The sequence below is a fragment of the Zootoca vivipara genome, chromosome 9 (assembly GCF_965207765.1).
Source record: "Zootoca vivipara chromosome 9, rZooViv2.hap1.1, whole genome shotgun sequence".
NCBI classification, from domain to species: domain Eukaryota; kingdom Metazoa; phylum Chordata; class Lepidosauria; order Squamata; family Lacertidae; genus Zootoca; species Zootoca vivipara.
This window is the reverse complement of record NC_142592.1, coordinates 50,559,883-50,584,823: the sequence shown is the minus strand read 5'-3', so window position 1 is coordinate 50,584,823 and position 24,941 is coordinate 50,559,883. Positions and strand designations below refer to the sequence as shown.

The following is a 24,941-nucleotide window of genomic DNA, read 5'->3' as shown; positions in this document are numbered from 1 at the left end:
GCGATCAGCCTTCTTTATGGTCCAGCTCTCACTTCCATACAACACTACTGGGAAAACCATCGCTTTAACTATACGGACCTTAGTTGGCAAGGTGATGTCTCTGCTTTTTAAGATGTTGTCTAGGTTTGTCATTGCTTTTCTCCCAAGAAGCAGGCGTCTTTTAATTTCGTGACTGCTGTCACCATCTGCAGTGATCAAGGAGCCCAGGAAAGTAAAATCTCTAACTGCCTCCATTTCTTCCCCTTCTATTTGCCAGGAGGTGATGGGACCAGTGCCATGATCTTGGTTTTTTGGTGTTGAGCTTCAGAAAAGATGCTAAATATTAATTGGTTATATGAACTGCCACTTTTGACTTGTAGAGCTACTATACTTAATTGGTGCAGATAAAAACGGCGTAGACACTGGTTGCATCCGTGTACCTTCACTAAAATTCATTCACTGTGTTCTTATCTATTAATTGTATGTGTTTCTTCTTTTAAGGATGTCTGAATTAGTGGAAGTCCCTGAAATCGCCAGAAAACTTTCTTGGGTTGAAAACTACTGGCCAGATGATTCAGTCTTTCCTAAGCCTTTTGTTCAGAAGTACTGCTTAATGGGAGTTCAAGATAGCTATACAGATTTCCATATTGATTTTGGGGGAACGTCTGTCTGGTATCATGTTCTTTGGGTAAGAAAGCATTGCTGACTTCTAAATATACAATGTACAGTATTCATAATGGGTTTATATATATATATTGAAGAGTTCTTGCATGCACCAGCCTGGTTTCAACATACCGTAACACTAAACCAAACTACAGCTTAGCCCAAATGAGGAAATGTGAGATGAGATTGTGTTTGCTTTGCTCCTTCCCAGTCATTTTGCTACTTTAATGTGCTAAGCTGTGGTTTGGCTTAATTTTGTGTGCACTCTTTCCAGTCAGACAGTGAGCTATAACCAAGGTTTGTCCTGTGTCTTACAATTTGTCTGGAAGAGCTAAACCATGAGTGCAGGTTTGGACAACACACTAAGCCAAACCACAGTTTCATGCAGCACACTGCAGCAGCACAATGATTGGGTAGGAGCTAAATGGCTCATGTTTGCTTATTATTATTATATTATTATTATTATTATTATTATTATTATTATTATTATTATTATTTGAATTTACATATTGCCCTATTCCTGGCGGTCTCAGGGTGGTTATGAATGACACTGTTGAAACTGTTAGTTCAATTAAGGTTTTAAGTTTAACCACAAACTGGGCATTTTGTGGCTATTGGCCTGAGAGTTTTTAAATTGTTAATCTGAACACTAATGGGTGTGATAGTTGGAAAAGCTATTAAAAACTGATCTCTTCCAACTTCATGCTATTGAGTTCTCTGTTTTGCTATGCCCAGAACGTTATTTCCAGGCCTATCATGTTCAGTTGGAAAGGAACCTAGGCATTTTCATTCCTATACCCCATTCCCAACTTACCAAGCCTGATGCCTAAATGATGTTGGGCTATAATAGCTCCAGCAAGCATGGACAGTAAGAGGGTTGATTGGAGCTGCTGTCCAACAACATCTTGGGGCCACCAGTTTGGGAAAGCCTTTTGATCCCATCATCTTCTACCTCTCCTAAATTGCTACTATCACAGTTTTACTGTGTATCAGGGACAAATTGCACCTCATTCAATATTTTTTATATATAGGGTGAAAAGATATTCTACTTGATCAAACCTACTGATGAAAATTTGGCAATCTACGAATCTTGGAGTTCATCTGTCACCCAGAGTGAAGTGTATTTTGGAGATAAAGTTGACAAGTGTTACAAGTGTGTAGTGAAGCAAGGACATACTTTATTTGTTCCCACAGGTAAAATGCTTCCCCCAAGGGATAATCATGTTCATATCTGTTGAGTTTGGTGGCTGGTGTTCAGAGGACTCTTTAAAATTCAATTTTAAAAAATGTGCTAATGTGTTTAGCAATTATAGATCCAATTTAGGATATGGAAGTTGAGAAATTATTAAAAGTTCCCACTCAGAGGCTGCCTGCTGTGTCTGAAAGATTCACTGTTCTGGTCTTGTCTCCCATCCAGTTAGCCTCTGCTGTATGCCTGAATCTGAATGGGTGTGGCTGAAACATTAAATCTCTCATGACACAGTGGAACAACTTGTCCTTAGAATTGTTAAGAGTGTCTGCATGAATCGCTGCTCTGGGATTTCTCCTTCAAGTGAGGATGCCTGTTCAGATCAGTGACTCATACAGACATACAAGGTCTAGACTCCTCTGAGTGTGAGTAACTTCTTTTTCTTACACTCGAGTCCACTTTGAATGTAAAAGTAAAGGGTTTCTAAGATTTCTAACTAGGAAACTAAGTATGCCTTAGGTAGTTCTATTTGAAAAGCAACATTTTAAAGCAAAATAATTTAATGTGCAGTGCGTTATGGCAACGACTATGTAACCCTAGTCAACAAAATAAAGTATACTGTATCTCTGATACTGGAATTTCGCAAATCCTTTGGGAGAGAGCAGTGTGAAATAGTCACCAAGAATATTTCATTATGTCTTTTTCAAACTTGCCTTATTGATGCCAGTACCATGAGGTCACTTATGGTCATGCTTGACTTGTGACAATTCTTTTAGTATGTAAGGTCACATTTATGAGGGATTTATAGGTTGCTACAACCACCACCTTGAAGTGTGCCTGAAAAACTGCCAAACACAGTGCAGATCTTATTACTGGCAAAATGTCCTTCCTAATGTGAAAGAGGGAACCACATTCTTCAGCCAAGAGCCTAGCACAGATGGTATTGTAGAAGTCTAGTCATGGTGTTATGAGAACATAATAGACTCCAGGGCTCCAAAGGAAAAAATCCAGAGAAGCAATGAGCATCCCTCCTCTTCTTTGCTCTCTTTTAGAATTTCCGACTGCATTAACTGACCTATTTTGAGCATATATATTGGATATTATCTTCCATGTACCACTTAATGATTACACATCAGGCGGTTTTAAAACATTGTGCAAGAAACTAACACAAGAAAAATAATAAATTGCAATTATACAAGCTAAGGAGCTTTCTGATACAGTGGTGCCTCGCTTAACGAATGCCCTGCTTAACGAAATTTCCGCTTAACGAAAGGTTTTTTTCTAGCGGAGGTTGCCTCGCTACACAAATTCGTTTTACGAAAAATTCATCTAGCGAATCGCGGTTTCCCATAGGAATGCATTGAAATTCAATTAATACATTCCTATGGGCAAAAAAAAAAATTCAAAAAAAAAATTCAATGCATTCCTATGGGATTCACTAGACGAATTTTTCGTTATAAGAAAAGACCCGTGGAACGAATTAAATTCGTCTAGCGAGGCACCACTGTACTAGAGTCTGATAAACTCTTTAGACAGTGTTTCCATTCAGTGTGCCATAGACTTCCGTTTCAAGATTGAATTAGATAAAATGAACACTTTTGATTTTTATCCTGGTACTTCAGTTTGTTCCCAGCTGGAGGTGGAAGAGGCTTAGATTTTGGGATTCTCCATTTTCACACACTTTCTTCACCAAACTGCTATACAGTGGTACCTCTACTTACCAATAACTCTACTAACGAATGGAGCTCCGTCCGCCATCTTGGATGCGGTTTTGATAGGATTTTTTCTACTTACGAATTTTTAGATAAGGTTGCTTCTACTTACAATTTTTTTCTCCCAATGCATTCCTATGGGATTCGACTTACAATTTTTTTCGACTTACGAATGTGCGTTCGGAACGCATTAAATTCGTAAGTAGAGGTACCACTGTACTTAGAAAGTTTAATAGGATGTGGATGTCTTTCACCCAGTGTGATTAGTGAAGCCAATATTGTTACAAAACGTTATCTTGGAGGTCTTCAAAGTATCAGTGCTATCCTGTGTTTTGTTGAAGTCCAAAATGTAGGGCATGCGAAATATTTTGTAGCAGGGATACTCAGGTTCTACTTACCTGTCATTTCAGGCTGGATTCATGCTGTGCTCACTTCTCAGGACTGTATGGCTTTTGGAGGAAACTTTTTGCACAACCTCAATATTGGCATGCAGCTCAGGTTTGTATTGGAGCTTTCTCTTTTTATTATGTATCTTCTCCCATAAGCTTGAAAATATTTTTGTCATTCAGTTGATACATAATTGATTAAATGAGATTAAATGGCACAAGACACTTATAAAAGAGACAATGCTGCTATTCTGCCAGGGGTGGACTGAATATTGCAGGAATTATATCCAGATGGAAATGAATAGGTTGTTCTGTTCCACTTGCCTTTGAAATTAAACAAGATAACATGGAAGATTACATCAGAACAAACTGAAATTTGGCAAGCAAAACTCAGGAACTGGAAAATAAATGCTAATTCCTGCATACCGTAATGGCACAAGTTGCTTGAATACTGCCTGTTTAAAGTTGGGTTTATATATTAGTATTATGAAGTCCAACGTCGCAGCTCAATATGAAACAGAACTTCAAAAGAGTTAAGTCCAGTGCTTAGAAAAGTTCTGCCCAGTTTTGTCAAGTTTGATCTTATTACTCTTGACCAGGCATCCCCAAACTGCGGCCCTCCAGATGTTTTGGCCTACAACTCTGATGATCCCTAGCTAACAGGACCAGTGGTCAGGGATGATGAGAATTGTAGTCCAAAACATCTGGAGGGCCGAAGTTTGGGGATGCCTGCTCTTGACTGTAAATCTTGATGTATCTTGTTGGTCATGGACTGCTTCATTTTGCTGCACACCATATAATTTAGTGATCAATATTCACACTGAATAATCCTTCTAAATTGTTTATTTAGGTGTTATGAAATGGAGAAAAGGCTAAAAACCCCAGATCTTTTCAAATTCCCTTTCTTTGAAGCCATCTGTTGGTTTGTGGCCAAAAACTTGCTGGAAACTTTGAAAGGTAACTCATTTCATGTTTTAAGAAGAACGTGAGGCTAGACTTTTTTCTACCATTTGTGGGAAGACCCATGTCTAATGTACATCAGTCAAACAAGACATACAGTAAGTTACTCATAGTTTATAACTGGAAAATGTAAGTGTAGCTACTTTGTTCAGTTTTGATATGACAGAAACGTTATGGATTAAAAGCATTTGTAGTAAACGATACACATATGATTCAGTGGAGTACAAAAGCTTTGACAAAGAAGGCATATGAACCTTTGCCTTTAGAGTGTCCTATGAATCTTTAAATATGTGTCAACTGCAGTTATTTATATGGAAGTGAAAATATATTTGTTTCAGGACCATATTCATGCACAGCCCTCTAAAGTTACAGTTGTCACCTCACTCAAATAATTAACTTCCCTTAGTCTCTCTTAGTCAGTACTCCATGCACCCCCATTTAGGTTCTCTGCCAGTCTCCCCCAAAATAGCTTTTTCCTTGGCAATAAGACTCACATTTATAAAGTAAATGTAGTTCAAATAGCTGAACTGGGAACTACAGTGGTACCTCTACTTACGAATAACTCTACTTACGAATGGAGCTCCGTCCGCCATCTTGGATGCGGTTTAGATAGGATTTTTTCTACTTACGAATTTTTAGATAGGGTTGCTTCTATTTACAATTTTTTTCTCCCAATGCATTCCTATGGGATTCGACTTACAATTTTTTTCGACTTACAAATGTGCATTCGGAACGCATTAAATTCGTAAGTAGAGGTACCCCTGTAATAGAAGTTGAAGAAACTGAGGACAGCAACTGAAGCTGACAAGTAACTAGACTATTAGCCAACTGCACAACAGGAGGCTGAACATGAAGCTTAAACATTTCACCTCTAGCCCCAAAACTGTTCTGCTAATACGATGTGGGAAGGATATGCTTTTGTGAGTATGCACATGTATAAGAAATGTCCATGGCCACCACCTTGGCACTGAACCCAGGCAGCCAAGTCTTCTTTTTTAATCTGATTTAAAAAATCATTTCACTTAGCCATCCCCCTGTCAAGGGTGCTTCTACCCAAAGGAATGCACACAGCAGAGAGTTTACTATTTATTGTCAAAGATAACACTTACAGTTGCGTCTATGGCTCCAGATACCTACACACACCAGTCTAGTGTCTAGGCAGCTACTCCCAGGTCTACTCAACCCCTTTTCTTTCCTAGAAGTTAATGGATTAAATGATTCGCTTACATTACAAAACAATTATTGTAGGAATGTTCAGTTGTGTGGCATGCTGTAACTGTTAATTTATGACCATACATATTGTAGTAATTTATAAAAAGTTTGTTTTTAAAAAAGTTTTTGAACTTTGTAAGTGTTGATGATATAAACCCACACAGGGGCGTAGGAAGAGGGGGGCGATGGGAGCACGCCGTCCCCGGCAGCGCGATCCCAGTAGGGTGCCATCGCGGCTGCCCCCCCGCCCACGCTGGGCGGCCCGCCCCCAGAACACGCACCACGCCCCCAGGATGCGCAACAGCCCTGCCCCCACCTGGTCTCCGCCACTGAACCCATAGTTTGCTCTTCATTGTAGTTTTGAATGCATGGGTAACTTTTTACAGGTTTAAAGGTTGAGAGAGAAATTGGATAGTAAATATTCACTTGACATTTATATTAATCTAATGTGCAGTGTTTTTCTTTCTTTCCAGAACTGAAAGAGGATGGTTTTTACCCTCAAACCTTCTTAGTACAAGGAGTGAAAGCTTTACTTACTGCTTTAAAGTTATGGATGAAAAAAGATGTAAGTTGAAATGTGTAGTCATAATTTTTAGTGGGTTTTCTTTCTTTAAAAGAAAAGCCTTTAAAATGCAATACAGCTTCATAAAAATTCTGTATAAAAATATGATGCTGGTTTATATTTGGGGGAACTTAACTGCTTATTTTCCTGTTTTACTAAACAGCTTGTAACAGAACATGCCTTTGAAATTCCAGACAATATAAGGCCTGGACAGTTAATTAAAGAACTATCTAAAGTGATTCGTTCTGTAGAGGTAAGAATAAAATACATTGAATATGATTGCAAAATTTGGATAATCGCATATGATTACTTTCAACTTTTGGAGATACACTCCTTTAGTTGTGCTCCTCTCTCTTCAAAAATAACTGCTAGTTTGCTGAAATGATCACTTCCAAACTATTATTCCTCATGGTTGGCAAAACTGTTTAGGTGCTTATGTTTATAAGATACTTATCAAGTATAACCCACCCTATGCTCCTATCTTAGAAATCAAAGTTTAAGCGATCACTTTATGGAGGACTTATAAAGGCAGTTTAGAGTGAATAATGAAATTTGAACTAAATCTTTAGCTGGAGCATAACCTTCTCTTTCTCTTACATTTCAGTAGTGGACAGAGTCCCTTAGGGTGCTGTTGATAATAGACAATACAGGAAGAGGATGGAATTCTCTAGTTGAAAGTCTTATACTGCTACTTGAAAGTGAAACCTTTCACTTTAAAAATGTGTGGAATTGTCAATATAGGCAGCTCTAAATAACTTTCTTTTATTTAAAGGAGAACAGCAAACCAGTTAAAACTCAGGGAATTATTGGTGTGTGCCAAGTTTCGCGATCATCAAATGAATCAGCCTCCACCCATCATTCCAGACGAAAAGCAAGGAAGCTACGGGACCATGCCATCAAAACTCCATCTAATTTGGACATCTTGGAGCTCCACACAAGAGAAGTTCTCAAAAGACTAGAGATGTCCCCGTGGGAAGAGGCAAGTACAGTATTGCATATTAGAGCGAAGTAAAGCACAACATTTAATGTGCAGGGCAGATGGCACACTTAAAAATGGAAAGTTGTTGCATTTTTAAAATAAAGACTGTGGGAGGTATAATCATATCACTGGTTAATGTTCAAAGAAAATATTATTCCCACTGCTCCGCATCATTGAATACCACTGGTTTGGTGAGGAAATAGAGTTGTTGCACTACCCAGGCATATATATATATATTGTACTGGACACCACAGGTAGGGAGGAGCGACCTCAAAATGCACTTTACATTTTGGGTGTATGTGAATAGATGAATTTTGAATTAGCAAATATAGATGTAGGGTGGCAATAAACTTATACAGTATGGCTACAGTAAAAGAATGCTAAGCCTGGAATCAGACCTTTTAAATGCTGCTTCGTTTTACCCAGAAAGATCCAGGACAGACCATATTTTGGAAGTTGCCTCTACATACTCTTCTGTGATCTAAAAAGTATTTGGTACCAGAGCTGTTTTAAGAAGAAAAATTAGAAGGTTTTTGTGGTGATGGTGGTCTTTCCCACTGGTATCACTTTTCCTTTAAAACATCTCATCCAAATCCTCAATTACCTCCCATTTCTGGAACCTTAAGTATATAATTCTGCTTGTTCCCAGTGTATAGTTTGTGGGATGGGTTTTTATGGGTAGGAGAGGATATATTAATTGCAATTAATTGCAATCACTCCAGGTGCCCATGTTTGTGGGTTGAACAGTGTTTTAAAATCCTACCCCTAAATCCTAAAAGCATTAGGTGTGAAAACCTTGTTTTGAACAAGTCCAGCTATGAAGTAAGCTGGCTCCCCTTTCTTAACCCACTTAAAAAAGAATCAAGCAACAGACTGGAAAGTAAGCTTTAAAATATAATTTACTTTCTTGATAATCATGCATTGGTTCACAGCAAAAGCAGAAGTAAAAACTATGCAGGCAAAATACTTAATATTTACAGTATAACCTGCTTCAGGTATGTGCTGAAGCTGGAGGAAGCAGAGGCATGTCTGCATCCATTGCTGGTCAGAGAGAGAGAGAGAGGGAGAGAGGGAGGAATTACTAAGTGTTCCATCCTGTTCAGGAGAGAAGGAGAAATGACATCATACAGAGTCCTCTCTACCAGTTACATTTCTATGGTCTGAGTATCTTCCTGTTAGCAATACATCTCTGTGGACTTAATATTATATGTGCTGATACATTGTAAAAATTCATCTGTAAAGTTACTATGGCTGTCTTGTGTCTCAAATTATTTCTCAGAGGAAGTACCATCCGTCCATACTTGCAAAGTAGAATAGTTTAGACATGTTAATAGAGAATATGTGCACTAAGCACCAACAATCCAGAGAATGGGAGAGAATAGAGTGTTGTGCAGGAGGAAGGAGTTGCTGCAACTTGGGCCATGTGCGTGAAAGACAATTGTACACATGAAACAGACTTTTCTCTCTGCCGTAACGGCTATTAATAATGCAGGATTTATTCGTTTGCTGACTGTCAGTGTTTTAAGTGTGGCTTGGCGGTGCACCACCACTGATGTGGATTACGAAGAGAAATAGCTTATTAAAGTACCATTAACCGTAGGTGAAATCTTTTGTCCCCTTGCTTTAGGACATGGCAAATGGTAAACTGAATGGAAGGTTTAACAAGCCTCTTCAGCCATCTTCTACTGTTCCTGAATGGAGAACGAAGGACAATGATTTACGGCTTTTGCTGTCAAATGGAAGAATTATTAGGTATAAAAAACATCAGCATGTAGCTTGCTACATGCAGTTTACTTTAGGCAATTTTGAAAATCCAGCTTGTAGTTAATTGACAGATCTGGGTTGAAAAAGGGATACAGCAAGAAACATCTGTAACCAAACATAGGAATTAAATGTTTGGAGGAACAAAGGGGAACATTTTGCAGGACTGGCTTCAACTTGAGGCAGTTCTGGATAGAGTGCTGCTATAACGGGCTTACCTTATGCGGTGGGGCAGCAGCATTTGAAACCATGCCAGATGGCTCTATGTCACCTCCACCTTAATTTCTCCCAGTGCCCTCCGGAAGCACCATTTGTGGCATTGTGGGCCAGCTATCTTGTGCTGCTGGAGCTCTGACTCAGAAAAACTTCAGGCATCAGTGGTGCGCCCCACAGAGCACCAGTCCTGCTATTATAGATGGTTTTAAACCTGGTGTCAGGTCTGGAGTCAGATGCAGGTCAGCATGAAGAAGCAGCAGCCTCAGTTGTCAGTGAAGTTAACTCTTTATTCAAGGAAAAGGCATGCAACTCAACAACACTCACCAGCAGGTCTTGCCCTTATAGAGCAGTTGCCAGGATGAAGGTCCCTGCCTCCCTTGACCTTCTAAGGTTCCCCTCCCCCAGATGTTTCCCAAGCAGTCTCAAGCTGCATTCAGCACATTCTTGGAGGACGGGGTGGGTGGGGATAGCTGGTCGCAGCAGGAGAGGGAGGCTCCCTGGATTCTTCTGTAGTCTCTTGACCCCGCTCCTATGTTTCAGCCTTGCAGTCTGAACAACTCCTTGTCACATGCTCTTCCTGCTCACTAAACCCTGTTGACCCTTCAGCATTCAGTACTTCCTTCCATTCTTCTCCCTCTGACTTCTCAGGGTCCCATCACCAATTCCCTGGCTCTGAGCCTTTCTTCTCTGGGGTTTCTCTTGGGGGTTCCCCAGCTGGTTTCTCCCACCACTCCTCTTCATCCAGCCAGTCTCTGACGCCTGGGGTGGAGAACCTTTTTCAGACTAATGGGAAAACATTCTGGAGACCATATACCAGCGGTGGTCGGGGTCAAATGCAAATATGGGCAAAGCAATGGGTGTGACTCTTACATTTGTACAGTAGGATACATTCCACCAATGCAAAAGTCAGATGTTTCTGCACCCCGCATCTCTTTATCCCCCACATATACCTTCAGCAGCAGCAGCACCCCCAAGCAAACAAGAGGCATTATCATAGTTCAAGAACACATTGAAGGATTGTGCAAAGCAGGGTGGTGGTAATGTGGCCTTTGGTGAAGGCATGACCTGCAGGGAGTCTTGAGGGCGAACTTGAGAGGCTTGGAAGGTCAAGTTTGGCTTCCTGGCCTGAGGTTTTCCACTCCTGTTTCAAATAATTGAAAATGATTTAAACCTTCTGTTAAAGAGAATAACAGGCAGCAATTCTGCACAGACTTGGAAAATGAGAAATGGTACTGTAAATGTTCTAGGAAGCAGTGAAAATTGGCTATTACTTCTAAAAAGATGGGGCAAGGCCCCAGTGGATCTTTTTTTGGTTTGGTAACAGGTTATTTTATTACAGAGATGAGAGGCAACCTTTTAGAGATCGAAGTCTTTACACTGCGGACAGTGAAGATGAGGATGAGAGAGCAGAGTCAGAGAAGGAAATAATAGTTAAGGTAGAAGAACAGATCTCCCAGGAAGCAGATGGCAGTGTAGATGCTCAGAAACCACTGAACAGTAAGTATGTTTTCCTTGAACTAGAAATCCAGGACTATTGTATCAGTACCGTCCTTCATTGTTGCTTTGTACTGCTGATCAATGTGGCATCATTCATCAGGGTAGTTAAGCTTCCACTGACAATTGCTGCATTTAGACATACAGTAATGATAAATCATGTCTTAGCACTATGTGATTGAGTCTTCCTCTGCTCAGACTTATGTGCCGTCCCCATTTTCTCCTTTCCCTGCATGACTGGAAGGAGGATTATGGAAGTTTATACTTTTGATTTTAGTTGAACCAGACCTTTCTCTTCCTTCTGAACCAGAGTTCATGGCTAACACTAACTATACGGTACTTAGTTTAAACAAGACAGCTTCAAAAAACCATGAGTTGAGGCTGACTTGTTTTTGAAACTGACCTTAGTCTTGAAGTCCATTCCCTGGTTCAGATTGAAGCATAGCTTTGGCTGGTTAAAACACCAAATAAAAGCATCTGGAATCCTCATCTTGGCCACATGGGAGGAACACACAAGGTCAGGAGAAGGCCAAGCTCTTTTACACAGCACTGTGCCATGGTTTAGTGTCACTTCCAGATGCAGTCAATATTTTTTAAAAAAAGGCTAAAGGTGGGTTATGAGTGTTTGTTAAATTCAGACATGGCTGTGTTCATAGACACAGGTCAATGTCTTTGGTTAATTGGGAAATTCATAGCTTGAAATATAGTATCTATGACTCATGAGCTGGAACTGTTGGAGACCTTAGTATAATGAGTTCAAGCAATATGTTACCCTTATATAAATAAATTATTGTGACTGTCTACGATCACAGGGAAAAAATCCAATTTGATCAAAGTGGAATTTCTACCGAGAATTCCCTATATATGGAATATATAGTATTTTCCCAATTGCAGTGGCTTTCTGAGGCCAGAAATTAAATTCCTAAGAACCGGGAAATAACAAATTCCTTACAAATTACAAACTTTCATTCCTATACTGCTTAACAGTGGTCATTAAATTCTGTTTTTGGAGTGTGGCTATGTGTACTAAGAGTTTCATTGTCTTCAAAGCAATGTACAGTTACAGAATGAAAGGCTCAGCCGGAACTATAGGGAAGTATGTCCAATTAATATATGGAAAATATTAAAAATCCCTCTGTTTTTCTCCTCCAGTGTTCTTTGAAAGTGTGAAATCAGAACTCAGGAATGGAAACTCAGAATACTCTGATATTTCTGATTCAGAAGAATCTGAGCCTGATTGCACTAACCAGGTAAATACAAGAGTGACACAGGTGGTGGTTAAATGAAGTATTAAACATTAGAATTCAAAGGACATCTAGCTCTGAATAGTATTAATGACAGAAATGGGCAAGAACAGTTTGTGCATTGGGGTGGAGGAGATAGATGAAAGTTCAGCTAGTATAGACATAAACTTTTTTTTTTAGGCTGACCCTGCTTACAATCCATTTTCTTTTTAAATTTTATAGATCTGCATATAAAGTATACCAAGCATACATTTATGCAATCTTTTATTGCCTAAGACATGGCTTCCAAATAGAATCCTATCCCATCCTCATAACCCAACATCTCCTCTAGGAATATATATTTAGACACCCTAACCTTAAGAATTAGGGATGCGGGTGGCGCTGTGGTCTAAACCACAGAGCCCTAGGGCTTGCCGATCAGAAGGTCAGCGGTTCAAATCCCTGTGACAGGGTGAGCTCCCATTGTTCAGTTCCCAGCTCCTACCCACCTAGCAGTTCAAAAGCACGTCAAAGTGCAAGTAGATAAATAGGTGCCGCTCCAGCGGGAAGGTGTTTCCATGCGCTGCTCTGGTTTCACCAGAAGCGGCTTAGTCATGCTGGCCACATGACCCAGAAGCTGTCTGCAGACAAACGCTGGCTCCCTTGGCCTATAGATCAAGATGAGTGCGTAACCCCAGAGTCGTCTGTGACTGGACCTAACGGTCAGGGGTACCTTTATCTTTACCTTTACCTTTAACCTTAAGAATTAACTAAAATTAAAATATGAAGTAGAAATTAGTGTAGAAGTTAATGGTTTTTACTGTGTTGAAAGTTTTGTTTTCCTCCCACCAGCAAAAAGATTTCTCTCTTGAGGAGTCAGAAAGCTCAGGTGATGAGAAACAGGAAGTAACTTCAAATTTTAGAGAGGAATCTAAAATAACAAATGACCTCTTTCAAACCATGCAGAAGCCATCTAGACATCTAGAAATGACGATTAAAAGGTGAGTGAAAAAAGGGTGGTAGTGGTTAACAATTAAAAAATTAATGGAGGTGCTTGAAGCAAATTATATTCATTGCTTTCTGTTAAATAGGAAAATGAAACATTTTAGTCCTGTGAAACAGATTTCTTCTTTCCTCTTATTTTTTAGGGAATGTCCTACCTCGACCAGTACGGAGGAAGAAGCTATTCAGGGCATGCTTTCTATGGCAGGATTGCACTATACCACTTGTTTACCAAGTCATATGCAGAGCACAGACTGCACTGATAGAAGAAGCTCTCTTCAGGAACACAGAAGCTATCCCAAAAGTAGGCATAAAGACAAGCTGTCTTCCCAGAGTCATAAAGCAGAATATGGTAGGTTGTCTTGTAGGTGTATATTATGCCAAAACTAAAAGATGCCTAAGCTATAGATTGCAAAAGTAGGCTGCATGGCTGGATTAGCTTGAAAGTTGCAGTCCCCTTCAGGGAATCAAGATCAATGGAATATCAATGGTTTTTGTTTGTTTTTTGCTCAGATTTAGATTTTCTAACTTTCTGTGCTGCCTGTAGAAAAAAAAATAGATACATCTGACTTCAGCTACTAGTGCACATGCCAGGCTAAAAAGGTCTGTGTAGTTGGGCAGACAGTTTCTAGTAAAAGCAAGTGACTAGACTGCTGGAAACATGCAAGGCTTACATTTCTCCATTACAACTTGGAAGTTGGAAGGCATGTGCTTCAAATGCTCTTGTTTCTCTTTCTGATATTAAGTGCCTAAAATACGAACACCAGAAATCTGTTGTGGTTGAATTGATTAATTTATAATTGGGGGCATTGTGCAGAGATTTCAGCAGGTAACCGACAGATGCAGTGACTCATGCATTCTTGCATTAACAGATGGATTTATTTTTCCAGCTAGAGAGGTAATAAAACTCTAAGCATTCGTATTCTCAAATTACTCGATATGAGATTAGGAGTATAAAAAGCTAAAAACCTTACAGGGGCTGCTTATGGGATTAAAGACACCTGTGTGTTAACACTGTGTTTACTAATTCTACCACAGTAGGGTTCTTTAACGTCATAAATATAACAATTTATAAAGATTTTAATGATTGTGAATGAAATTTCATTGGAAGTATAAAATCCAATTTAATACAATGTTCATTTAAAGTTGATAGAAAATACAGGAAAATATCACTAATCCAAGTAGCAGCAGCAGCAGCGTTTTTTACATTGAATTTTCCGAGACCATTATATAGGCTTAAAATTAATTTTTAAAAATATGAAATTGAGACAATGGCCACATTCAGATGTAATGCTAAACCATGAGGTCTCCCACATATTTCACTTCCACTTTAGTCAAGCAGAGAAACAAACCATGGAACGGCTTACTTTGTGTCATGCCAGAACTGGTGCTTGTAGTTTGTTTCTCTCCCTGTGAACTGTGACTGGAAGCCAAGTCTTGTTCTTTGCTTCCTGATTGGATTTGTTTGGGAGAAACCAAGAGGCACGGTGGTTCACACATGATGTTAATCTGGGTTGTTCCTCTGCTTCAATAAGGGAAGAGTGTTCACTCTATGTGCAAACGTGCACAGCTTATACACAGGATAACTTGCTTACCCATAAGTCATAGCTTAGTACTGTGTCTAAACACAGCCATTACCAAAATAGCAAAATCAAAATGTAACAGCAGAATAATGAGGGGGTGGGGAAGCATAAAAATATGATTTCAGTAGTAGTTTGTTAATTTGCTGGTTCTGGTTTTCTTAAATTAATTTTACTTAATAAATGATAGCCTTTTGTCAGAGGTAGGAAAATCATAGCATGGTTTGTTTTATATATATAAAAGAATCAACAGTGGTGTGAGTTTCCTTCATAGAAGTTGGTCAGAATTGCCAGTACTTTGCCCCAGTAACTTGCTTCACCACTTTAGGGAGATAGCAAGATGTTTGCTTTTAGCAAAACCCAGAAAGCATAGTAACTTGACAGCTGTGACAGCAGATGTTGTCTCAACTATAATCTGTTTGATGCTTTCCCACCCATCTCTATATCTATGGTTACGAAGAGATGCAGATGGCAAAGGCAAACAGTTTTGATCCAAAATGCTTAAGTTTTTATGGTTTTGTATTGGGGAAGATCTAATGCTGTCTGAAGTATGAAAGGCATGTACAAGTGGCACAAATACAACAAGGATCTGATAAGTGTGATATGTTGGTGATCTTTCACTGTGAGCCCTTACAATCACCACTGCAGATTGGAGCTGCTCTAGTTTCCATTGTAAATTTATCTACCAGTAGATTTTAATATCTTTTGTGTACAAGCTAGACCATCCTATAACATTTTGCGCTGTAGGGTTCTGTGTTAGCTAGCATTCTCTTTCCCAAAGAAAACTGCAGACCTATGACTAGACAATAAGCCATTGCATTATTCTAGTAGGAAGTTTGCCTCATAATAGTGTAAAATTTGTTATGTTGAACTTCTCTTGGGTTGCTCTGGTAGTACACTATGTTGAATCTATAGGGGAGAATGAATAACATATAAAATATACTAAGAACTTCAAATTTCTGTTCAGGTAAGCACATAAAAGAAGAAAAGGATGTGGGAGCTTCAACATTTGCTACACAATTTCATGCAGTTTCTAAAGTAAATCCTCAGGTAAGATTACGTTATGTGTCTAATAAAGCAGCTTGCTGTGTACTGTACACATTAAATCAGGAGTGGGAACCGGATTTGACCAATTTGCTCTTGGCACACTGCTTTTGACACGTGGGTGGGGATGCTGTGCCAATCATTGGGCAACCTATACCATTATGTGATTCAACGTCAAAGGAAGAATTAAAATTTAAGGCCAATTGCAAGCCTGCTTTCTGCAGGGATCAGCTCCACCCAATAACTCAGATTGAAAGCTGCTGAATGAAGCTGATCCCAGCAGCGGTTGCTTTTGGCACCAAATTAAAAAGGTGCCGAATGCAAACTCTTACTTGCAGAGGAACAAACTGGTAGCATGCTTTAAGGCTTCCCATTGTTCCTTTGCAGCCAGCCCCACACCTGACTTCATATAACATCCAGTTTGGGGCAGGTGGCTGTGGCTGGGGGAAACAGCCTTGTGGGTCTACTTTGGGTCACAGGTTGGGGGTTCCTCAAGCTCGCACTAAATATTCAGAGGGGTTCCAGATTACAGAATATAACTTTTATTAATTTCCCATTGCCTCTGCTCTAACATGAATGTACTCTTTGGTGAAGGGTTCTGTATAACTTGAACACTTAAGTATTTTTTGCATGTTTTTACAAATAAGTGATAGTGTGTGTAAGCACCAGTAAGTAAGTAAATTTTTATTTATACCCCGCCCTCCCCGGCCAAGACCGGGCTCAGGGCGGCTAACATCAAATATCAAATACATTAAAACACAATCAAACAATTGATTAAAATACAGCTTAAAAATTAGAATCAGGATAAAATTAAATGACTGCCCATGAATTACAACCATAGGGGTCGGGAACCTCAAGTATTCGTCAGGGTCCTGCGGAATGTTGGTCCCACAAATTGATCTCACATGTGCTGATAAAAGGGCCAAAGAGGTAACTTGCAGGGTCCCATAGAGGGGGGGTCAAACTGGACCCAGACCAAAGGCCAGGCGGAACAGCTCCGTCTTGCAGGTTCTGCAGAAGGATGTCAATTCCTGCAGGGCCCTGGTCTCCTGCGATAGAGCGTTCCACCAGGCTGGGGCCAAAGCCAAAAAGACCTTTGCCCTGGTTGAGGCCAGTTTAACCTCCAAGATAATATTATTTGCGGACTGTAAGGTCCTCTGCGGGGCATACCAGGAGAGGCGGTCCCGTAAGTATGAGGGTTCTAGGCCATATAGGGCTTCAAAGGTTAAAACCAGCACCTTAAACCTGACCCTGTAGCACTGGATGAATGTGGTCCCACAGCAAGGACCTTGTAAGGAACCTTGCAGTGGCATTCTGCACCCGCTGAAGTTTCTGGGTCAGCTTCAAGGGCAGCCCCACGTAGAGCGAGTTACAAAAATCAGACCTGGATGTGACCGTCGCATGGCTCACTGTGGCTAGATCAGGGCGAGAGAGGTAAGGGACCAGCTGCTTAGCATGCCGAAGGTGGAAAAATGCTGCCTTTGCTGTAGCTGCAACCTGCGCCTCCATAAAGAGGGAGGCGTCGAAGGTTACACTCAAACTCCTGACGGAAGGTGCTGGCACTAATTGAGCCCTCACAAGAGATGGGAGTTGGCCCCCCAACCCCATGTCGTCATTACCCAGCCAGAGGACCTCTGTCTTCGAAGGATTTTACTTCAACCGGCTCCCACTAAGCCACAGATTCCAAGCATCTGGTCAGTGTGTCTGGGAGCGAGTCAGGATGGCCATCCATCAACAGATAAAGCTGGGTGTCATCAGCATATTGATGACAACCCAGCCCAAAATTCTGGACAAGCTGGGCAAGGGGGCACATAAAAATGTTAAAAAGCATTGGGGAGAGGATTGCGCCCTGCGGCACTCCACACACCAAGGGGTGCCGTGACGACAACTCCTCCCCTAGCACCACCCCCTGTCCCCAACCTGAAAGGAAAGAGCGCAGCCATTGTGAAACTGTGCCCTGAATCCCCATGTCAGCAAGGCGGTGGTCCAAAAGTTCGTGGTCAACCATGTCGAAGGCTGCTGACAAATCTAAAAGTGGGATGGCAGGGGGAGAGATGCTGAAGTGTGGCATGCAAGGCTGCATTGGTGTAGGTTACACAAAGAAAGGAAAAGTAGTCAAGTTCACTTCTTCTATGGGTGCAGTCTACCCACATTTAAGTTCTTTGTTGTATTCTGAACATAGTGTTGATGTTTTCATATGTTTGTATGTGTCTCCCATTCATTCAGAATTTAATTATTGGCTTCCTAGAACAAATTGTTTAAAGTTACAAAAACTGTCTTTCTGGCGCTGTATTCGTTGCATTCCAGAATCAAACTGTCTTTCTCCCTCCATAGGATACAAGTAAGGCTCAGAAATACTTCAAGAAGGAAGGTGCTTCTGAGACCTGTTATAAAATTCCAGAAAACAGGATCCATTTACAAACCAATGCTTTGAACTTCCCCCACGGCAAGTGCATCCAGGACTCGAGCTTGATGGAAGGGGAGTGCAGGCTAAGTGATGGCAGCCTCAGTCCTGACAGGCCATATGGTGAAACATCGTTGTCTGTACCTCTTCATCCAACTAAGCGGCCAGCATCAAATCCACCCCCTATCAGCAACCAGGCAACAAAAGGTGGTGTAATAATCTGTGTTTATTTCTCTTAGCCAGAAATCACTGACAATTGCTTTATGCAAAACAAGCTGTAATGCATGGTTTAAACGATGTGCCCATTCGGAAAATGGGTTCCCACCCAGTCTGCAGTGCCACACAATTGGCCCTTTTTAGATGTTGAATTCCATAATATTTCATGTGAGGGATTATGTTGTGCACATTTCTTTTTTTTTAGCCACACACACACACACACACACACACACACACACACACACACACTCTATCAGCAATATAGGGTAAGAGGTGGTCTTGTTCTAGTTTTTATTATGTATTTTGTGTGGTGCAAACTACACCACCGCCACCACAACGGCATAATAATGACATCCCTTACAAGCCTGTAGTTCAGAACACTCCATATACATTGAAATGCATTATATAAATAAGGACTGGTGGTGGTTAGTATTGCAACCTCAAATTTGTACATTTGCCCTTCAGGTGGTTGGTGTCACACAACTACCTAATTGGAGTACAGTGGTGCCTCGCTTAACGAATGCCCTGCTTAACAAAATTTCCGCTTAACGAAAGGATTTTTCGAGCAGAGGTTGCCTCGCTGGACGAATTCGTTTTATGAAAAATTCGTCTAGCGAATCGCGGTTTCCCATAGGAATGCATTGAAATTCAATTAATGGTTCCTATGGGCAAAAAAAAATTCAAAAAAATTTCAATGCATTCCTATGGGATTCACTAGGCGAATTTTTTGTTCTAAGAAAAGACCCGTGGAACGAATTAAATTCGTCTAGCGAGGCACCACTGTAGTAGTCAGTATACCAGAAGAATCAGAACAGAATATAGCTAGTTCCTGACAAGCTTCTGTTGCCTCATATTCCTGTCTAGGAAATCCCAAGTTGTGCCAACATGGGGCTGATTTTACTGAACTATGGAAGTACAAGCATGAATGGTGGTTAGCAGTACCAGCTTTTTCTTTCTTTTTCAGGAAAGCGTCCAAAGAAAGGAATGGCAACTGCCAAGCAGCGCTTAGGGAAGATTCTAAAGCTGAACCGAAATGGCCATGCACGCTTCTTTGTTTGATGCAGTAGTTGCTACCACTGCTGCTGCTGTTCTTTTTATGCACGGACCAGTACTGAGGGGGAACAGTGCCTGGAGCTTCTGTTTTATTCCTCTGCTTGAAGCAGAATGCATGTACCTTATTAGAACACTGCCTAATGAACAAAAACTCAATGCTGCATTTTCACTGTGCCACACCTGCTCAGCAATAACCATTTGGGAAACAGGGGAATATTCAGAGAGACTATGGACTTGGGAGATGGTCTTTCTTCAGGGCTCAATCATTTTGTTGTTTCTGGTAGCGTCTGAGCTAATTCACGAACAGAAGAGTGTGATGAAGGTGGTTATCAATAATTTATTTGACAGATTTTTTTTGCAACTATTGAATTCATTTTAAAACTATTTATTTGTGGGAATTATGATTATTTTAGATGTTGAGAATGTGAAGGTTTCTGTTTGTCCTTTATGTCTGTCTGTCTGTCTCCAGTGGAGAGCCACATGAATGATTTACTCTGCATTCAAACAATTGATAACAGGTATAGTCTTAAACATGGATGTGATGCATTAAGTTAAGGCACATGGAATCACATGTTAATTTCTGCTCTTTATATAAGCTCTTGACTGGCTTTTGTACTGACTTCTAAAGTACGTATTCTATTCTTGCTCCTCCCTCTTCCTCCTCTCATGTTTTGCCATTTGTTCTGGATGATAAATTGGCATAACGTTACAAAGAGCTCTTTTCACACATGTGTGCTTCCTCCTCCTGCCTATTTGTTTCCATATCATTGAGAACGATTCATGCTAAGCATGGGTAGCTGTAAACCAAGGGTAGCACTACAGCTATTATTGATTTAAGTGTAGACACTTAAAATGTTTTCTTTTTCTTTTTTTGGAGGAAGGCTATTGCGGCAGAGTATTAATGAAAGGTCTTAAGTTTTTGTATATATGTAACTATGTTTCATAGCTTGCTAAAACTCAGAATGACTATTTTGTGTCATGCTTTGCAAATATCCAGTAGTAAATGCCAATTCTGAAATACATGTAAATAACTTAGATGATAAATTTGTATTTTTGTAATATAAAATTGAATATTTAAGCTGTTTTTGGAGGAAAAGGGGAGGCAGCTGTACTACTACTTTGGTAAGAGGGCTATTCAGTACTAAAGTGGGAATACTAGGGATACCGCTTTGGATTTCTTCTTCTTCTGTTGATAAAGAGTTAAAGCATGGCCAAAGCTACTCAGTTGCTTGACTTCTTTTAACATCAATAAAAACTTCCAAGCCTTCAGGTTATATCAAAAATAAAATATCTTTAAAGTCCCCAAATAGGACTTTTCTGTGTTTAAACAATTTTATATATTCAGTATTCGCTGCATCTATGTGTGTGTATCTGTATTAAACTAGACAGAATGACCTTTGTCACCTATCAGAATAGACATTAGTCAGACATTCTTGGCTACTGCAGTTACTAAGACTTACTGGTAGCCAAAATTCTCAGTGGAAACATTTCAAGGCTGCAGTCCTTAACAGAGTTCCTAACACTTCCCATTTAACTGAATAGGAATTAACCGCATAGCTACATGCAGGATGGTAGCCAAAACAATGAAGGTAGCAATCTTAACTTGGAAATAAGCCCCATTGTAATCTTTGGGACTGACCTCTGAGTAAATATGGTTAGTTGTGGAGTGTAAATGGATAAAAATAGGATAATGGGATTGTGGTGTGTCCTAGATTTTGAAAGTTACCACACATAGTGTTCTTCACTCTTCTTTCTTCATCGAATTACAGCTTTTTTTTTCAGCACTTGTGTGTCCACATTATATAACTAAAACCAAACTGGATAAGCTGCATGTTGTCAGCATTATAAACGGAGCCAGTTACAGAAAGAGAATTTAATAGTAGCTTTTGGAAACACTGAAATTTACTGGTTAATCTGAAATCACACACTTTTCAGAATTGATAAGAGAAAATGATTCCCCCCCAGCAGTCCATATATCTTTTAACTGAGCTACAGATCATTTAAGTTGAAATACTTAAAAGTTCTCGGTTCCCTCTTAAAGTAAAATTACTTGTCCTTTTGGTTTAAGCAGAAAAAGCAATTCTAAAGTGAATTTCAAAGCATTTGCATTTCTTCAGTTCTTACTTTAAAATATTCCAGTGAATCCATAGTAGCTAGCAGATCCTATAACTGATCTCCTTTCTCTAAACACATCTTAATTACTAAAATATAGCTATGGCCTTATAGGGTGATTGTGGTGGTAGAAGAGGAGAGGGTTTTTTAATGGCTGTTACCAGTTACTTTTCTCATTCCTCCACCCCCCACCAGCACTACGACTCACTTCCATTGTCATGAGCATGCAAGCCTATTTTCATAGACAAAGAGAAATACTTTCTAGAGTCTTCTGACTTTTTGTCTTTCAAATACTAATTGAGGGAAATATCCCCCATTACCACTTTAGTAAGACTTTTACCAAAATGAAGCTTTGGATTAGGCATTAAGATTAATTTTGAGGAAGGTAGAGTACATCAATTGTGTGCACCAAAATAAATTGCTCTGAAGCAATAATTATTTTGGTGGCTTGATCGAGACAAGTCTTGTTTGTGTGTTAATAACTTGCTTGATAGAAGCCCTTGCTGCACCAGACTTTTATGTGTAACAGATTGTCTGAATTGGGTGCTATAGTCCTGACTTCATCATTTCACTTCCTTGTGGGACAGGAAGCAGTGCTAAAGCCATATCTGACAGAAGGTTAGTGAACCTTATTTTCAAAGAGATTTTTAAATCCCTGGAACAAGAGCTTCAGCTGTAGGGTGGAATTACAATAGACCTATTCTCTCTTGGAGTCGTAAGGTGATAGGAATATGTGAAATGAAATGTTTGGGTTTCGGCCAAACGAGAGAGAATCGAAAAGGGCATTGGTATACTGGTGTTTAGTGACATCCCCAGCCACATTTCACTTTATCCAATATTTACTCATAAAGCCAGCCTACAAACTAGCCTCAGTTGACTTCTGTGGTAAGATTTACCTATGCAATCAGTAACAATGACATACAATCATATTCAAAACCATCTCAGAGGCGTAGAACAAGAAGAGCTGCCTTTCTGGCCACAATCTGAAATGCTTACATAATGTTCTTCAGCCGAAGAGTACAATATCATGGTCAGATCAAATAAACTTTACTTCGCCTAAGCTTTTCACATGCCGTAGACTGCCTTCATTTGCCAGGATGTGTAGTCATTTAAAAAACAAACAAGCAAACTTTGTAGGATTTGAGTCATGACTTGACACTTTTGCTTACTCTGTAACTGGTAGCTTAGAAGAAACCCAATGAGACCCGATGCTATAAATGACCAGAGAATCCCCTGCATAATGCCTCTCCTTGCCCACAATTTCTGTGCCACCAAAAATCTCAAGTCATCTTTTTGTGAGGAGGAGAAGAAGAAGAACTACTTGGATTATTCATACTTCCAGACCATTAAAAACTGTTCATGGCCTTGGGCCTAAGTGAATCCAGGGCAACTTTATTTTGTGTCGTAAATATGAACTGAATTTAAGGGCCTTACCGTTTTGTAGTTTAAACTAGGTTCAGAGCTGCAACATCTGTTTTTTTCCAAAAAGGCAAAGATCTGTCTACAAAATGAATGAATCATGCAGCACTTGGGTGGGAATGAGACGAGCACTAATTAGGAAATGTAGCTGCTGCTGAAGCTGCATTTCTAACTAGAAAAGGACTTTGATTATAAATTTTAAGCCATAATAGTTTCTTGCTGTGGGAAGGGAATGAAAAATCACTTTAAGAGATTATATTAATATGAATTATCACAGTTTTAACTTTGCCTGTGCTTTGGCATTTTTAAAATATTCATTGCATTTGAAAAAAGGGGTTAGGTCTTGGCTATATTTACTAGTTTTGTAGTAGTGTTTTTGCTGATGTGACTTCCCCCCACACCCTTTTTCTACTGTCAGTCTTATTTCTAACTTGAATGTTTGTGAAATAGCTGTCTTTCTGCATAGGGGGTTGTGTGTCCTCTGCTCCTTTTTACAGAAACACACTACTGTGTCGAGTGTTTTGGCTGGGAAATGGGATGCTGCAGCTTTAAGAGCATTTTTCGATTTATAACAGTGTTTCCCATCCCATTTTTGCCTGCAGGCAGGGAAAGTGTATGTACAGTATTTATTTTGTTTCAATTTTACTTTAATATTTGTAAGTTTATATAAGTAGCTTATTGATTTCTTGTTTGGAAGGACAAGTGGCTTGTTTAAATTTGTATTTGACCATAGTTTCCACTTCCTGTACTTCAAAAATACTGAAATTAAAATCTGTATTGCTTATGTTTTTGATTTCAGCATTCAAGTGTTTAATTTCAGCACACTCATTCAGTGTAAATATTGGATGTGATACAGAATGTCTTATGGAAAAAACCAAACTTAATTCCACTGCTACTTCTGATTTTCTATCACTCTTGGTTTTTGAGCAAAGCTTGAGTTCAGAATGTATTCCCAGAATAGCAATACTAGCTTCACTTATTTCAAAATACTTTAGAAAATGGGCTGAAGTTTTGGTGGTATATAAACTAACCAAACATGTTGCTAAAAGGGGAAGGGTTTGGAGATCAAACACCTTGAAAATGATCTAGTTCAATATTTGAATGCCAATACTGTTGGTGGTGTGTGTGCGCACAAGAAGGGAATTGTTGGTAAAAACTTCCTATAGCTTTAGGTTTTTATCCCACCCTGTCAGTGCTTTCTGGTAACCATGGCAGCAGACTGGCACTATCAAATTTCACCTTTAACCGGCTACCTCCCTTTGCAGAGCCTTCCCTAACACCACTGCTTCCATATGATTTGGACTGCAGTACTTTCCGTCCCAGCCAGCAAGGTTGATAGGAGCTGTAGTCCAACTGAAAGTCATCTGGTTGGGGAAAAAGTGTCTTAGGATATATGGACCTTGTTGGTTTCCTTAAGCATGTGAATCAGGCTTCTGACTAAAGGCTTGTCTGGTCTTTGATTTTAATGCTATAGAGTCATGGTTCACAGCAGAATGCGTACTCACTTCATTTAGGCATATGAAGTGACATGGCAAAACGATGCCTCCTAGAAAGGAACTTCTGTTAACTGGTTAATTCTGGGAATCCAGCATCCACAGGATTAACTGAATAGAGTTGTTTCCAATATAGGCTTTTAGGCAGAAAATACTGTGGTGACGACGATAAATTATCTGGTGCTTCCCCATGGGGTTGGCACACATTTCAACAAGAAACACGGTGCCAGTGTGTGTTGAGAACACCCATAATTGGGGTATTAAAAGGATTAGGCTACTTAC

The 24,941-nt window shown here is 39.8% G+C and overlaps 1 protein-coding gene across 2 annotated transcripts in view; it reads left to right on the top strand.

Annotated features, from left to right (window-relative positions):
* KDM7A (lysine demethylase 7A) overlaps positions 1–23,959 on the top strand; it is a 49,334-nt gene extending 25,375 nt beyond the window's left edge. The window contains exons 6-20 of one of the 2 annotated variants that reach the window (XM_035126578.3): positions 481–667; positions 1,674–1,836; positions 3,954–4,041; positions 4,780–4,886; positions 6,575–6,666; positions 6,827–6,916; positions 7,436–7,642; positions 9,270–9,394; positions 10,959–11,116; positions 12,266–12,363; positions 13,189–13,337; positions 13,485–13,690; positions 15,886–15,968; positions 18,297–18,573; positions 19,547–23,959. In XM_035126578.3, the coding sequence (XP_034982469.1) occupies positions 481–667; positions 1,674–1,836; positions 3,954–4,041; positions 4,780–4,886; positions 6,575–6,666; positions 6,827–6,916; positions 7,436–7,642; positions 9,270–9,394; positions 10,959–11,116; positions 12,266–12,363; positions 13,189–13,337; positions 13,485–13,690; positions 15,886–15,968; positions 18,297–18,573; positions 19,547–19,641 (2,125 nt within the window). In that variant the 3' untranslated portion in view covers positions 19,642–23,959. Of the gene's footprint in view, positions 1–480; positions 668–1,673; positions 1,837–3,953; positions 4,042–4,779; positions 4,887–6,574; positions 6,667–6,826; positions 6,917–7,435; positions 7,643–9,269; positions 9,395–10,943; positions 11,117–12,265; positions 12,364–13,188; positions 13,338–13,484; positions 13,691–15,885; positions 15,969–18,296; positions 18,574–19,546 lie in introns of both variants that reach the window. The other variant, XM_035126577.3, reaches the window with a different exon arrangement.
* The last annotated feature ends 982 nt before the right edge of the window (positions 23,960–24,941 follow it).